At 33.9% G+C, this 14361-nt stretch overlaps 1 protein-coding gene across 2 annotated transcripts in view; it reads right to left on the bottom strand.

Annotated features, from left to right (window-relative positions):
* Positions 1–271: 271 nt before the first annotated feature.
* Positions 272–14361, bottom strand: part of FBXL4 (F-box and leucine rich repeat protein 4) — a 67152-nt gene continuing 53062 nt past the window's right edge. For both annotated transcript variants that reach the window (XM_012769417.3, XM_012769419.3), the window contains exons 7-9: positions 7690–7761; positions 2046–2358; positions 272–1154 (exon numbers count right to left, since the gene is read on the bottom strand). In XM_012769417.3, coding sequence (XP_012624871.1) covers positions 991–1154; positions 2046–2358; positions 7690–7761 — 549 coding nt within the window. In that variant the 3' untranslated portion in view covers positions 272–990. The remainder of the gene's footprint in view (positions 1155–2045; positions 2359–7689; positions 7762–14361) is intronic.

Genomic DNA, 14361 nt, shown 5'->3' with positions numbered 1-14361 from the left:
TCCCCCCCGCAATGCCCCCACACTGTAGTTGATTTCTAATATTTAAGGTGCTGGAGCACAGGACAAAATATAAATAAAATCCACACACAATTCAGAAGCCTTAAACTTTTCCCTGTGGCAAATTTTTAAAAAGGCATCTGCTTAACAGCTGGAAAGATTATTTCATTTAGTAGTTTACCTCTTGTTCTTCATTATGTCCATATTTTTATATTGGTATTATCCAGTAGTGAAATAGATAAATATATTAGAAGAAAAGTGGAAAAAACTATAATTCTTTTTTTTTTTTAAGAGATGAGGTCTCACTATGTTGCCTAGGTTGGAGTGCAGTGGCTGTTCACAGGCACAATCATTGCACACTACAATAGCATCCAACCCCTGGTCTCAAGCAAACCTCCTGCCTTGGCCTTCCTAGTAACTGGGACTACAGGCACATGCCACCACCTGGCTAGAAAAACTACACATTTTCCAGCTGAAGAGTTTATATATCGGCTTGAAAAAATAAACTTAACGGATGAAAAAAACAAGTCTCTTTCTCTAACTAGCTCTGACAATTTTGTTCATACAAACAAAATATTTCCCAGGTAATAGGCTTAATAAGGCATTCTTACATGGAGGTGTGAAAAATTAACTTTATTTTTTACATAAATATCATGATACTGTATTGCTCAAAGTATTCATTTAAAAATAAGTTAACATGTTTCCATGTTATTCTTTTATTAATAATATAATTATTGGTTAAAGCATATCACTGATTAACATAAGGTAAAAATAATTTCATCCATTCACATATTCTTGAAGAAAAGTGCTTGCAACATTTTGTGAAAACATTTGTGTACATTTTTACTTGATTTAATGCACAATTTCATATTTTTAAATCTACAAATGTCTTAATTCTTACCATTATAAAAACTAAACAAAACAAAAAACAAAACCAACCCCAAAATAAAACCCTACAAAAGCACATTAACTTACTACAGAATATATATCAAGTCACTGAGTAAAGCTTTTTTTTATGAACACTTTTGGAAAGCTTGCATTTAGTTCTAGCACAGCTCTGTTATCAATCTGTGAACAGAAGGACACATCAAGTAAGGAGAGATCTTTACAAGATTCCAGGAGTTTTCTTAAGGATGCTGGACTTACCATTCTTGTTCCTGTTTAAAAAAAAACAAAACCAAACAAAACATCTTAAGTATAACATTGACCCTACAAAAATTAAAAGTATTTTTTAAAAAAACAAAAGACTGTATATTGAAATGGTCTTGTTAAAAAAATAAAAACTGAATTTCCCCACCAGTTTGGCATCTGGGACCTGAATCTTGTAAATGCCCTACCCACCATCTTCATTCCTACCTCCTACCCCTTTAAATCAGCTCCTTCAGACTTTCCTGTTTCTGTCACCCCAGTTCCAAATGATTTTCACAATGCATTTGATGTGAAATGTGCAAGTGCAATGTGAGTTCACAAAGTAACAACTGTGTGGGCCATGATAACTGTGGCCCTGGTAGCAACCCTGGCTAAAGTAAGAAGTAACAAAATCACATTTTATGGTAAGGACACAAGGCATCCCAGAGCTGGAAAAGATTTTCAATGGATTTGCCAGGGAAAGGACTATTCCTAAAAACTAGAATTATCAGGGATGAAAATTTCACAATATTCCTTAATCAAGAATTTAAATTTTAAAGAAGCTTATTTGGAAAATATCTAACTTGAATTCATTACACAAACAGCAAATAGATTCATTTCTTATTTTCTGTCCTTAATAAAAATGAAGAAACGGCTCATGGAAATTCTCATTTTTCTAACTAGACTAACAATTAATGGTTATTTAAAGCTTTTAATAGGTTCAACTATACAATTCTGTTGTTATTCTCACTGTTACTTAAGTAAATATATAATTATTCCCCACATTAATTGATCTATCTTGTATTTCCTATCAAACCAAGCAGTCTCAGGACAAAATTTTTATTTTATCCAAGAATTTTTTTTGCCTTACAAAGAGTCTGAAATTAGCTTCTATGTCAATTTGTATATTGTATCCTTACCTAATATGTCCAGCTGCTGCAATCTGGTACAATTAGATGCCAGTTCTTCAATGTCTGTGTCACACACAGACCTGTTAGCTGTAAGAAAGAGTTTTTGCAAGTTTGGGAGCTGGCGTGCCAGTCTGGCGAAGCACCCCGTGCTACTCTGCAGAGTGGGGCACCAGCCAAGGTCAAGTTCCTCCAGAAGTTGACAACCAGAAGCCAGTTCTGCTATTCCATTCTCGGTAATATTCTTACATCTCCATAGATCTAGTGTCCGGAGTTTTTTACACTTGGCTCCTATCATGCTAGCTATCACGTCATAGTCTTCAATCTGGAAATCAAACAATTTCAATCTTTTACATGTTATACTCAGAAATGCAAACTGTTTAGAGTAAGTTAGAACATTCTTAATAATCTCCTATTGTTTGCTTCCATGTAAACATACTCAAACTCTTATTAATACAGATCTGCCCACTCATCTCATAAATCTGGTACTGCTTCATAAAACAGTAAGAGTAAATAATCACTTACTTAAAAATCCATTTAACAGAACTCCAGACATAAGATATCAATGAATTAAATCTCAAAGCAGTCTGAAGTCCTTAGTCTCTCATGAAGAATTTGAGGATTATCAACCTTACTGCTGCTACTCACTGACAGAGGCTAATATTTTGTATTTTATATATGATTAATATACTTTGGTAGGCATGTAAGATCTACCTGATAGAGGTGTTGTGTACCTGGTTCTAAAACACTATGTGGAAATGCTGATAGTTCTAATAAAGATACTAGTTTTGGGATAAATGTGGCATTTGCAGACTGAACATACAACATGAGGATAATTTAGATTATAACATGTTAATCACTGTCAGTTAGTGAGGGTACCCAATACTTATCTCATGATTATAGGATAAGCCTCTGTTAATCAAGGATTAAACATTTCAGTTCTTGGGCTTTATATGCTTTAATAATGTTTCTTTAAATGGGTTCTTTTAAGAGGTTCATTTGACTTTGTTATAATCAGGTATCATAATTACCACCAGAAATCAAAAGGAAACAAAATACTAAACATTTACAATAGTTATTTCCTTTTGTTCATTTGTTTATTCCTATTTTCAACAAATATTTATGTACCTACTGTGTGCCAGTACCACTCCAGATACTAGGAATAGCAGTACACCGAGAAACAGTCATGTTGCCCACATTTTTGAGAAAGACAGACTAATAAACAAGCGAAATAAATTCAAAGAGTAATAAATGGTGCAAAAATAGTAAAATAGGGTGATGTGAGAGTGATCGCAGTGTCAGGAGTTGAGGGAGGGGATGGTAGTTGTTGGGATCTCCAGGAGCAAGCTTGGCACACACAAGGAACAGAAATGAGATCCACATGGCCCAAGGGTGGTGAGGGGGAGGACAGGCTATGAAAGCAGAGTATTATGCAAGGGCTGGACCACTTAGGCCATGAGAAAGTTGGATTTTCATTTCAAGTACTAAGGAAGTCAGTGGAGAGTTTTAAGCAAAAGAGTGACATAATACTATTTACATTAAAACAAAAACACCGCTGGCTCTGCCTGGAAGATGGCCTATGGTAGGTAAGAACGGAGGAGGAAGCCCACTGAAGATGCCTGCAATAGTTTAGAAAAGAGATGACAGGCTTGGATTAGGCAGTAGAGGTTGGAGAAATCTGACACTTTTGGGGCTATATTTTTGAGTCAAAACCAAAGGCTTATTAGATATAGTGATAATAATTTCTAAGGTTCTGGTCTTCTGTGTATGGTAGAATCAAGCAGAAGTCCATGAGAAACAGGTATAGGAGAATATCACCAACCACTTAAGTGAGTATACTTGAACATAAAATTACAGGCTTGAGAATTAGAGCTGCCAATTAGCTTCCTTAGCAAAAACAAAAACAAAAACATTCTGAAACCCATTATTCTGAGTGTGCTGAATTTGTACCAGGGCAATTTCAGTGTCATATGAACTAACTCTCTACCAGCATAGTATACAGTGCAAAATTCCTTCAAAAGTTTTTTTTGTGAAATTTTCACAGTACAATTACACCCATCAGGCGCAAAGAAATTCAGGGCTGGGAAAATAAGAATAAAATCAAATATTTGTTATTGGACTGAAGGCAACCTAGTTAGGGCGGGGGGCCTAAAAATTAGTAAGGGCGGGGGGCCCCGCCCTTACTAATTATAAGCCCTTTGGAATTATAGAAATTACATAGAATTTTTTATCCTAAAAGATTAGACACATTTATTCTCAATTATCTAACTAAAAAAAATGACACAGGTTACAGAGGAAAAGTTAGGTAACATGACCAGGATCACACAATTGGTAGGAAACTTAAGAAAAGCTAGGTCTTATGATTCTTTAATTTAGCCAATTTTCAATTACCTCAAGCAGCACTATATGACACAAATCACATATGGAATTTTAACTCAGTCACTTTAAAAAAAAATGTTATTTTTAATAATATATTTTGTTTATGTATAACACTATCATTTCCACATGTTATGAATAAAATCAATATTGAGATGTTAGTTTTTTGGTATTAAGTCTTCAAAATCTGGTATATATGTTATATTTATATCACATCTCAGTTTGGACCACCTACATTTCAAGTGTTCAATAGCCACACGTGGCTGTTACCTACTAGATTGGATAGCACAGACCTAGAGGCTAATTACCAAGTTAGGGTATTTAGGGTATTATATATGTTCTTTACTTCTCTTTCTCTTGGCTTATCAATGGGTCATTTAATTATTTTTTACCTCTCCCTAGGACTAATTGGGTAGAAAAGAAATACACAACTCAGTTACAATAACTTAGTTAAAGTTAATACAATAATTTAAAAAGTTAATACAAAAGTTAATACAATAACTTAGTTAAAGTTATTTACTTTTATTCTGAATTTTACTTGAGCACATGGCTGCCCACAATAAAAACTATGTTTCCCAGCTTTTCATGCTATAAGTATATCATATGATTAAGTTCTGAATAATAGGAAGTAAGGCTAAAAATGCATCTTCTAGAAAGTATCCTTCAGGGAAAGTGGCATTCTTTTTCCCTTCCCTACTGCTTGACATGGGATGTAATGGCTGTTGCCCCATTTTCAACCATGAAGTAAAATGCATGTCCATAGGGACTGCAAAGCAGTAAGCTAGGTATTACCATCTCTTAGGAATCTAAGGAGTAGATCTACCCTAACAGCATGGACTACTCACCTCTAACACTTTACTTGCATCAAAGAGAAATAAACTATATATTTTTAAGCATAGTCATTAGGAGTTTTTCTCTCATTGGTGGTTGAATCTAATTCTAACACACTTACCTACAAACCTGATGAAAGCTTTGGTAGAAGAGTGGGCTGGAATGAATACTTAAAGCAAACTTCTGATTCTTTCACTGCTTTCCATTACCACGGATGATATAATTTTAAGTCAAAGGTATGACTATTCAAAAAAAATTTTTTTAATTCTCTTTCTCAATCAAGAGAAAAAATAAAAATTTCCAGAGAGTCCTACAAAGTCATTTATGGCACTGACTAGAATATCTAGGCTTATTATGGGTAAGATACTACTTTTCAGAAGTTCTTGTCATTATAGATCTGTTAAACTGGTGCTTGTGGCATAAAGATTAGTTTCAGAAAAAATTTGGCTCAACTAATTTAGTGTCTACATTACATTCAATACAGAAAGAAGTGTGCCATGAGAGGACAAACAGAGAAGACATATAATAGATCATAATCATCATGCAAAGTCAACACAGTGCACTATTTATGTGGACAATAGCTTCATAAGTATCACAAATTTTAAAACTGCTATTATATTGACAGTCAAAAATATAATGTAATATGGAAAAATGAGTTTAGCAGTTAGGTAAGGCTGTAAAATACTGGTTTAAGCAAAGGTAAACCATTTCTTTGTTGTACCACATATTACACAACTCCAGGAGGAGGAGATAATAGGATTCTTAATTTTGATTAGGAATCTCCATTCCACTCCTACACATACACCTTTTTAATTGAATATCCTTCAGAATTAATTTTTCATGGCTTAACTTTGGAAAATTATATAAAATAAATATAAATATATAAAATAAATATAATTCCAACTATAAACATATATAATTACAACTCTAATGCATCTGTGGTCACAGGCTTGCTTTTCTTTTTTTTCTTTTTCTGGAATGTTGTTCCAGTTTAAACGGAATAATTTTACAAGCGGAATATTTACATACAAGAATAAGGTATGTCCAGCCAAAGTTAAACAGGATCTTTACCAATCTAAAGAGGGCAGGCTAGCCATAAGTAAAGGTATAAGTGGTAGTACTGGCTGGTTTGTTGCACATCAGATGTCACCAGGCCCATCAGGAAGAGCCTCTAGAGAGACACACGGAAGCCTATGAAATGGCTTACTATGGTTAGAATTTGACCATAAGTAAGGAGAAGTTAGTGTGCTCCCAATATTGTTTTCAGAGATTGCGATGGCCTGAGCCTATAGTTGGGGTTTATTAAGACTTAACCACAAGGATTAAAGACCATGGGAACATGGAGATAAATAAATCATTATAAGAGGCCTATCTAGTCCACATTGCCAAATCTTGAGGCATTTCTAAAGCCACTGTTGAGCTCTTAAGGATGTTCTAATCCTTAGTAGATGGTATCTACTTTAGGTCAAGGACCATGCATGTTGATTCCAAGCCTAGGATACCAGAAGAACTTCTGTAAAATTTTGCAACCATCCTGCTTATTCAGGTCTTCCTACTAACTGGATACAAAATTGGAATGGTTTGGGGATCTCCGACATTAGCCTTGGTTTGGCAGGGGAGGAAGTGAAGAAGAATGGTTGCTCCATAGTCAGTTATACTGGAAGATTCAATTCCCGTGAGTACGTATGCATGCATGTGTACACGCACACAGAGAGGCACAAACGTGCGTGCTCCTCCCCCATGAAAATTCTACTGTCCTTCCTTTATGTTTCAGTATTATTTATAAGCTCTGTAATTATGTGGTTTAGACAAAAAAGATTTAATTCTTCCCATGAGCTCTTTCAAGGGCACATAAAATCATAATTTTAAATCTGGAAGGACTTTAGAGCTTATCTAGCCCAACACTTCTGAGGCTTTTGTATTTTGTAGACCAGCAAAATTTCCCCAAAACTGAATTCCAACATAGGATGTCAATCTTCCTGTTTTATCCAGGAAGGGCAGTAAAACAAACACAAAAATAAACAAACAAAATAAACCTATCTACTATCATTAACATTTCCAGGAAATAATATCAGAATTTAAAAACCAAAATTAGCTTTGTGAAAAACTTATTAAATTATTGGCATTTGGGTATGACTGGCATTTTGTAAAGAGACCTAGAGAGGTAAATAGCCTGTCTGAGATAACCTCTGGCTTGGTACAGAACTGAGCTCTTTCTACCACACCAATACTTCTTTTCCTTGCTCTGGCAGATAAATAATGTCAGTGTTTCAAAGACAAACTCTCCAATTTAAGAAAAGTGTTTGAAAGTGGAGAACAAAGTAGTTAAGCATAAATCTGAAAAACTGTGGGTGAGTATGGGGTACGGTGGGTGGGTCAGGAGAAAATTCACCCATGGAAAGAAACAGAACCAGTGATTGAGTCGTATAAAGAATTTTCAAATACTTACCATCACACAACTGCCCAAACTTAGGTGCTGGAGCTCTGAGCAGAAGTTCAAAATGCTGAGCAGTGCCGTTTGCTGCCATTGGGGACCACATCAGAGGCAAATATGGAAAGTGAATGAAAGTGAAACAAAGAGAAGAGGTCAATTAGACATTAAAGGCTGTCACTGCTTTTCCTGAAGTATAGCTCAAAACCTAGGTTACAGATTCCACAAATGCCATTTAATGAGTCCCCAGAGGCTTCGCCATTGATTGGCTTGGAGTCAAGGTAATCATTACTGGTCTCCATGTAAGTCGTCACTTTGTATATGGTTTTGCATGCCCTAAAGATACCTATATTCCCTATGACCTTTCATTTCATTTCCCAAAGGTAAGCAATTTGAAAGTCTGGTTAAGACAGAACAAGACAAGCTAAACCATCCTTCCCTCCAAAAAAAAAAAAACAACCAAAAAACAAAAAACCCACAGGGGGCTGGTGACACTCTAGAAGAACAGCTGCAGCTCTGACATTCACTGATCAGCTGCAGCCTGATGGAACTGCCAATAGAGTCACCCCAAATCAGGATTGAGCTGGTGACTTTAATGTCAAAGGATTCTCTTTGCTGACAAGGATACCAACAACCATTGAGCACCTGTCAGTACCAACATGCTGACTGAAACATATATAACACGTACTTTCTAGTCATGTTCCTGCCATTTAAGCTCATCTCTCCTGTGCAATAAAAACGGTCTCACCACTAAAGAAACCAAAAGTATGCTAGACTGCTATATAACCATGGCACCTAAAACATCTTTTAAAAGTCCTAATCTTATTTCATGACATGTCTGCCACGAAGAATTGTAAAAAGCAAAATAATGTAAAATATTCAAATTTCTTTTATAAATTAAAAGAAAAACTATTCAAACTTATATAGCAAAATTCCTTGATAAACATTTTAACCAGATGATATCATAAAACATCAAGGTATTATAAAACCACTGTTAAATCTGTTCGAAGTGTTCAAAAACTAAAAAATACCAGTTGAGGGAAAGGTGAAGAATGTGTTGATGACAATGCAAAACATCTGGTCAAATCCCAGATAAGATTCTCATTGAGAAAGTAGTAAAGTATTTCATATAAAATAAGATTATTTAGAGCAACATAAAAAAGTAATAGTTATAACAGGCCTTAGAGGGATATTAGACTTAAGTCTAATTATTTCACTGTTAAGCATTTCTTTAAATTTAAGCAAAATAAAAAAAGCTTATATTGATTTTATACTTGATTCAACATAACTTCCATCATTTATAAGACAAGCCCATGTAGCTCACATTAGAAAGGGTATTTGAAGATAAATTAATTTTGAGGTTCTCCATAATACTTAGCCATTTTAATTTACTAACAAATACGGACATGACATTAGGTTTGTTTTTACTAAAGGTCCATATCTTTATAAAAGAGTTGTTTTATAAGATTTTTATATGAGCAAGATCCAGAACATATTAGAGAGAATTTTTAGAAAGGATCTCGCATATCCTTGTTAAGAAACTTTAAATTTAAAAATGTACATATATATATACACACACACATACTATATAGACACATATGATTCGTGCAACTTGTTTGGTAATTTAATTTTAAATTTAATATGAAGAATATCAAATATACAAACATAACATGCATGTAGACAAGACTCAGATTTTATCAACTCTTAACATTTTGCCTTCTTTGCTTCTCTGTCTCCATTTTTATATCCCTCCATCTATTCACACACTTCTTCAGAGGTAACCTTTATTATCACTTGGTGTTTAAAAGAATGCTGGAAAATTATATGACTTTACTATCCATTATATATCTATAAGTAGTATATAAAATCCTACATGGTTTTTATATAAACAGTGTTATAATGCACATGTAATTTTCACTATTACAGTATTAGAATAAATATTCTTAAACATGCTTCCCTGTGCATTTATATGAAAGTATGTCAGGCATATACCAGACCAAAAATTTCCAGGTGTCTGGGTATGCTTTGACTTCATTAGATTTTGCAAAATAGCTCTTCTGAGTGCTTAAATCAACTTATTTTCCCACCACTAATGTAAGAAAGTGTTAGGTCCCCACATCTTTGCCAACATACAGACTTTTTATCCTTTTTAAAGTCTGCCTATCTGATAAGTACAGGATAGTATAATTTGCATTAGTATGATTGCTAGGGAGGTTGAGAATCTTATCATTGTTTATTGGCTACTCCTATTTCCTCTTCTGTAAATTGCTTAATAATATCCTTTGCTGATTTTTCTTTCCATTAGGTTGTTTCTTCCTTCCTGATTTGTAGAAATTCTTTATTTATGCTTGATACCAATCTTTTTCAGTTACATCTATTACAAATATATCTTCTAAATCTGAGACTTGTCTTTTCACCTTGTTTATTGGATCTTCTGAGATATGAACATTTTAATAAAGTCACATTAATCTTTTCCCCCTTATGTTTATATTCTGTTGTGTTTTCCAAAAAGTCCTTCTTTACCTTTACCTTCTTCCTTCTTTAAAAGGGAAGAATATTCTTCTTTTTTTTCAAGTGACAGCTTTAAAGTCTTTCTTTTTTACACTTAGGTTTTTAACCTAACTGGAATTTATTTTTACATATTAATAAAGGTAGGATATCAAATTTTACTTTTCTCCAATTGTTCCAGTTCAACTTATTGAAGACTCTACCTTATTTACTGATTTGTGATGCTTTTAGTCATACCAAGTTTCCATATATGTGTGAGTCTATTTCTAGGTCATTTTGTTTCACTGGTCTATTTGCCTTTCCCTGCACCAATATTTTAGTCTTAATTCTTATAGTTTATAAGTCTTAAAATCTAGCAGTATAAAAACCTTTTCTTCATTCTTCAAAAGCCTATTACCTGCAGTTAGCACTTTATTCTTTTTTTTTTAGTTCAGAATATTATGGAGGTACAAATGTTTTGGTTACATGCATTGCTTTTGTACTGCCTGAGTCAAGGTTAAAAGTGTGCCCATCACCCATATAGTATACACTGTACCCGTAGGTATGACTTCAGCCATCCCGCCTCCCTGCTCCAACCTGTTTGATTTCTGCTGAGTTTTACTTCCATCTGTGCACACGAGTGCTAGTCAGTTAGTTCCAATTTAATAGTGAGTACATATGGTGTTCGGTTTTCCATTCCTGTGATACTTCACTTAGGATAATGGTCCCCAGTTCCATCGAGATTGTTGCAAAAGGTATTAATTCATTTTTTATGACTGAGTAGTACTCCATGTATACATACGTCACATTTTATTAATATGCTCATGAAATGATGGGCACTTGGATTGATTCCACATCTTTGTAATTGCGAATTGTGTTGCAATAAACATTTGAGTTCAAGTATCTTTTTGATAAAATGATTTTTTTTCCCTTTGGATAAATACCCAGTAGTGATATTGCTATATCAAATGGTAGGTCTACTTTTAGTTCTTTGAGAAATCTCCATATTATTTTCCATAGAGGTTGTACTAGTTTGCAGTCCCACCGACAGCGTATAAGTGTTCCTTTCTCTCCGCATCCATGCCAGCATCTATTGTTTTGGGACTTCTTGATAAATGCCATTCTCACTTGGGTTAGATGATACCTCACTGTGGTTTTGATTTGCATTTCCCTGACGATTAGTGACTTTGAGCATTTTTTTCATATGTTTATTGGCCATTCATCTATCTTCTTTTGAAAAGCATGTCTTTTGCCCACTTTTTAATGGGGTTGTTTGATGTTTTCTTGTTGATTTTCTTGAGATCTTTGTAGATTCTGGTTATTAGCCCTTTAACAGATATATATCATGTGCATATTTTCTCCCCCATTCTGTAGGTTTTCTATTTGCTCTGTTGATTATTTCTTTGGCTGTCCAGAGGAATTTAATCAAGTCCCATTTATTAATTTTTGTTGTTGCTATGATTACCTTTGGGGATTTCTTCATAAATTCTTTGGCTAGGCTGGTATCTAGAAGAGATTTTCCAACATTTTCTTCTAGAATTCTCATGGTTTCATGTCTTAGGTTTATGTCTGTTATCCATCTTAAATTAATTTTTTTGAGTGGTAAGAGATTTGTTTCAGTCTTCTACATGTAGTTACCTTGATGCCAATGCCAGGAAAGGAGACAACAAAAAAAGAAAACTATAGACCAAATGCCCTTATGAATATAGATGCAAAAATTCTCAACAAAATTCTAGCAAATCAAATTCAGCAGAACATCAAAAAAATAATCCACCACGACCAAGTGGACTTCATCTCAGGGAAATAAGGATTGTTCAACATATGTAAATCAATAAATGTTACTAACCACATAAACACAAACAAAAACAAAGATCATATAAAACTCTCAATAGATGCAGAAAAGACAAAGTTCAGCACCCTTTTATGATAAAAACTCTTCACTAAAAAGGCATAGATATATATCTCAAAATTATAAAACCCATATAAGACAAACCCACAGCCAAGATCGCACTAAATTGGGAAAAACTAAAAGCATTCTCACTTAGAATTGGAACAAGACAAGGATGCCCACTGTCACCACTTCTATTCAACATAGTGCTGGAAGTCCTAACCAGAGCAATCAGGCAAGAGAAGGAAATTAAGGGTATCCAAATAGGGAAAGAGGAGGTCAAAATATCACTCTGCTGATGATATGATCTTATATGTAGAAAACTCCAAAGATTCCACCAACAGACTCCTGGAATTGACAAATAAATTCAGCAAAGTATCAAGTTACAAAATTAATGTACACAAACCAGTAGCACTCCTATACATCAGCAACAGTCAAGCTGAGAATCAAATCAAAGACTCAAAACCTTTCACAATAACTACAAAGAAAATAAAGTAGCTAGGAATATATTTAACCAAGGAGGTGAAAGATTTCTACAAAGAGAACTATGAATCACTAAGGAAGAAAATTGTTAATGATACAAACAAATGGAAAAACATATCACGCTCATGGATCAGCAGAATCAACATTAAAATGTCCATACTATCCAAAGTAATTTACAGATTTAATGTAATCCCCATCAAAATACTAATATCATTTTTCACAGATCTAGAAAAAATAATTCCATGCTTTGTTTGGAACCAGAAAAGAGCCTAAATAGCCAAGGCAACCTTAAGCAAAAGGAAGAAATCTGGAGACATCACTTATCAGACTTTAAGCTATACTACAAGGGTATAATAACCAAAACAGCATAGTGCTGGCATAAAAATAGACACATAGACCAATGGAACAGAACAGGGAACCCAAACATAAAACCACCCACCTATGGACATTTGATCCTTGACAAAGCAGACAACAATATACACTGGGGAAAGAATCCCTATTCAATAAGTGGTGCTGGGAAAATTGGATAGTCCCTTGTTCTTTCACATGAATTTTAAAAACACCTTAAATGTTTTAGTTTCACCTTTTTAAAAATAATGCAAAAAGATTAGTTTTCCTCTCCCCCATGGTTATTAGTTATAAGAATTTACCAGAATTTTGTCAATTTCTGTGTCATAATGATTTTTTATATATGATACCTCCTTACAGAATTTTTCTTTTTGTTGAGAAATATTTTTAATAGTTTTTCAAGTTAGCGTGAGTGATAAGATCTTGATAACATTGATTAAGTACTTAGTAACACATCGGACATTGCTGTAAATTCTTTATATATATTAATCCTCACAACAACCCTATTTACTTATTCTTTCATTTAATAAATAGTTATTGAACACCTAATATGCATCAGGTACTGTTTAGGTACTTGGGATATAACAGTGAACAGAACAGAAAACAAACTAAAAGGAAGTATAATTTCCATTTATAGATGAGGAATTAGAGTCATAAAAAGTAATGTTAGTCTGAATATTTACTCTCAATCTTTTTTAAAATAAATTTTATTGTACATATTTTAGATTTACTCTCAATCTTGAATGAAAGTTTAGCCAGACTTAAAATTTTAAGATCACAGTTATCTTCTTTCAACACTTTGAAATGTTATTCCAGTGCCTATTAGGCCCTATTGTTTGATAGTAAGTCTATTGTCATCAGATTAGTTGTCTTCCTCTGTGGAAATATGTCTTTTCTCTCTCTTGTCCCTTTATTTTTCTTGTTTTGTAATTTTATCACAATGTATCTGAAGATTTATTTTCATTTTATTTGATATCCTAAGTACACATTTGATTTGAAGGCTCATATCTTTCTTTATGAAAGATGAAAATGAAGATTCCTTACAATTCTCTCTTCAAATATTACTTTGCTACCATTCATTCCATTTATTTCTTCTGGAACTTCTATTCAATGAACATTGAAATCTCCTAAGTACCAAGTACCAGTTCCTGAAGTGGTCTGAAAAATATGTCCCCATGTTATTCTATATTTCTTCCTTCTAGAATTAAAGCTTAATTTCTCTCCCTTTGAGAGTGTGGGGTGGACTTAGTGACTCACTTTTAACAAACAGTACATTGCAGATGTGATGGCATATCACTTTTGATAGTAGGTTATTGTGATGGTTAATTTTATGTATCAACCTGACTAGGCCATGGGGCACCCAGATATTTGGTCAAACATTATTCTGGGTGTTTTTGAATGAGATTAATAATTAAATCAGTAGACTAAATAAAGCACATTGCTTTCCCTAATGTGGGTGGGCCTCATCCAATCAGTTGAAGGTT

The sequence above is a fragment of the Microcebus murinus genome, chromosome 5, assembly GCF_040939455.1.
Source record: "Microcebus murinus isolate Inina chromosome 5, M.murinus_Inina_mat1.0, whole genome shotgun sequence".
NCBI lineage: Eukaryota > Metazoa > Chordata > Mammalia > Primates > Cheirogaleidae > Microcebus > Microcebus murinus.
Note: the sequence above shows the minus strand (reverse complement) of the source record. Positions and strands in the feature narration are given on the sequence as shown.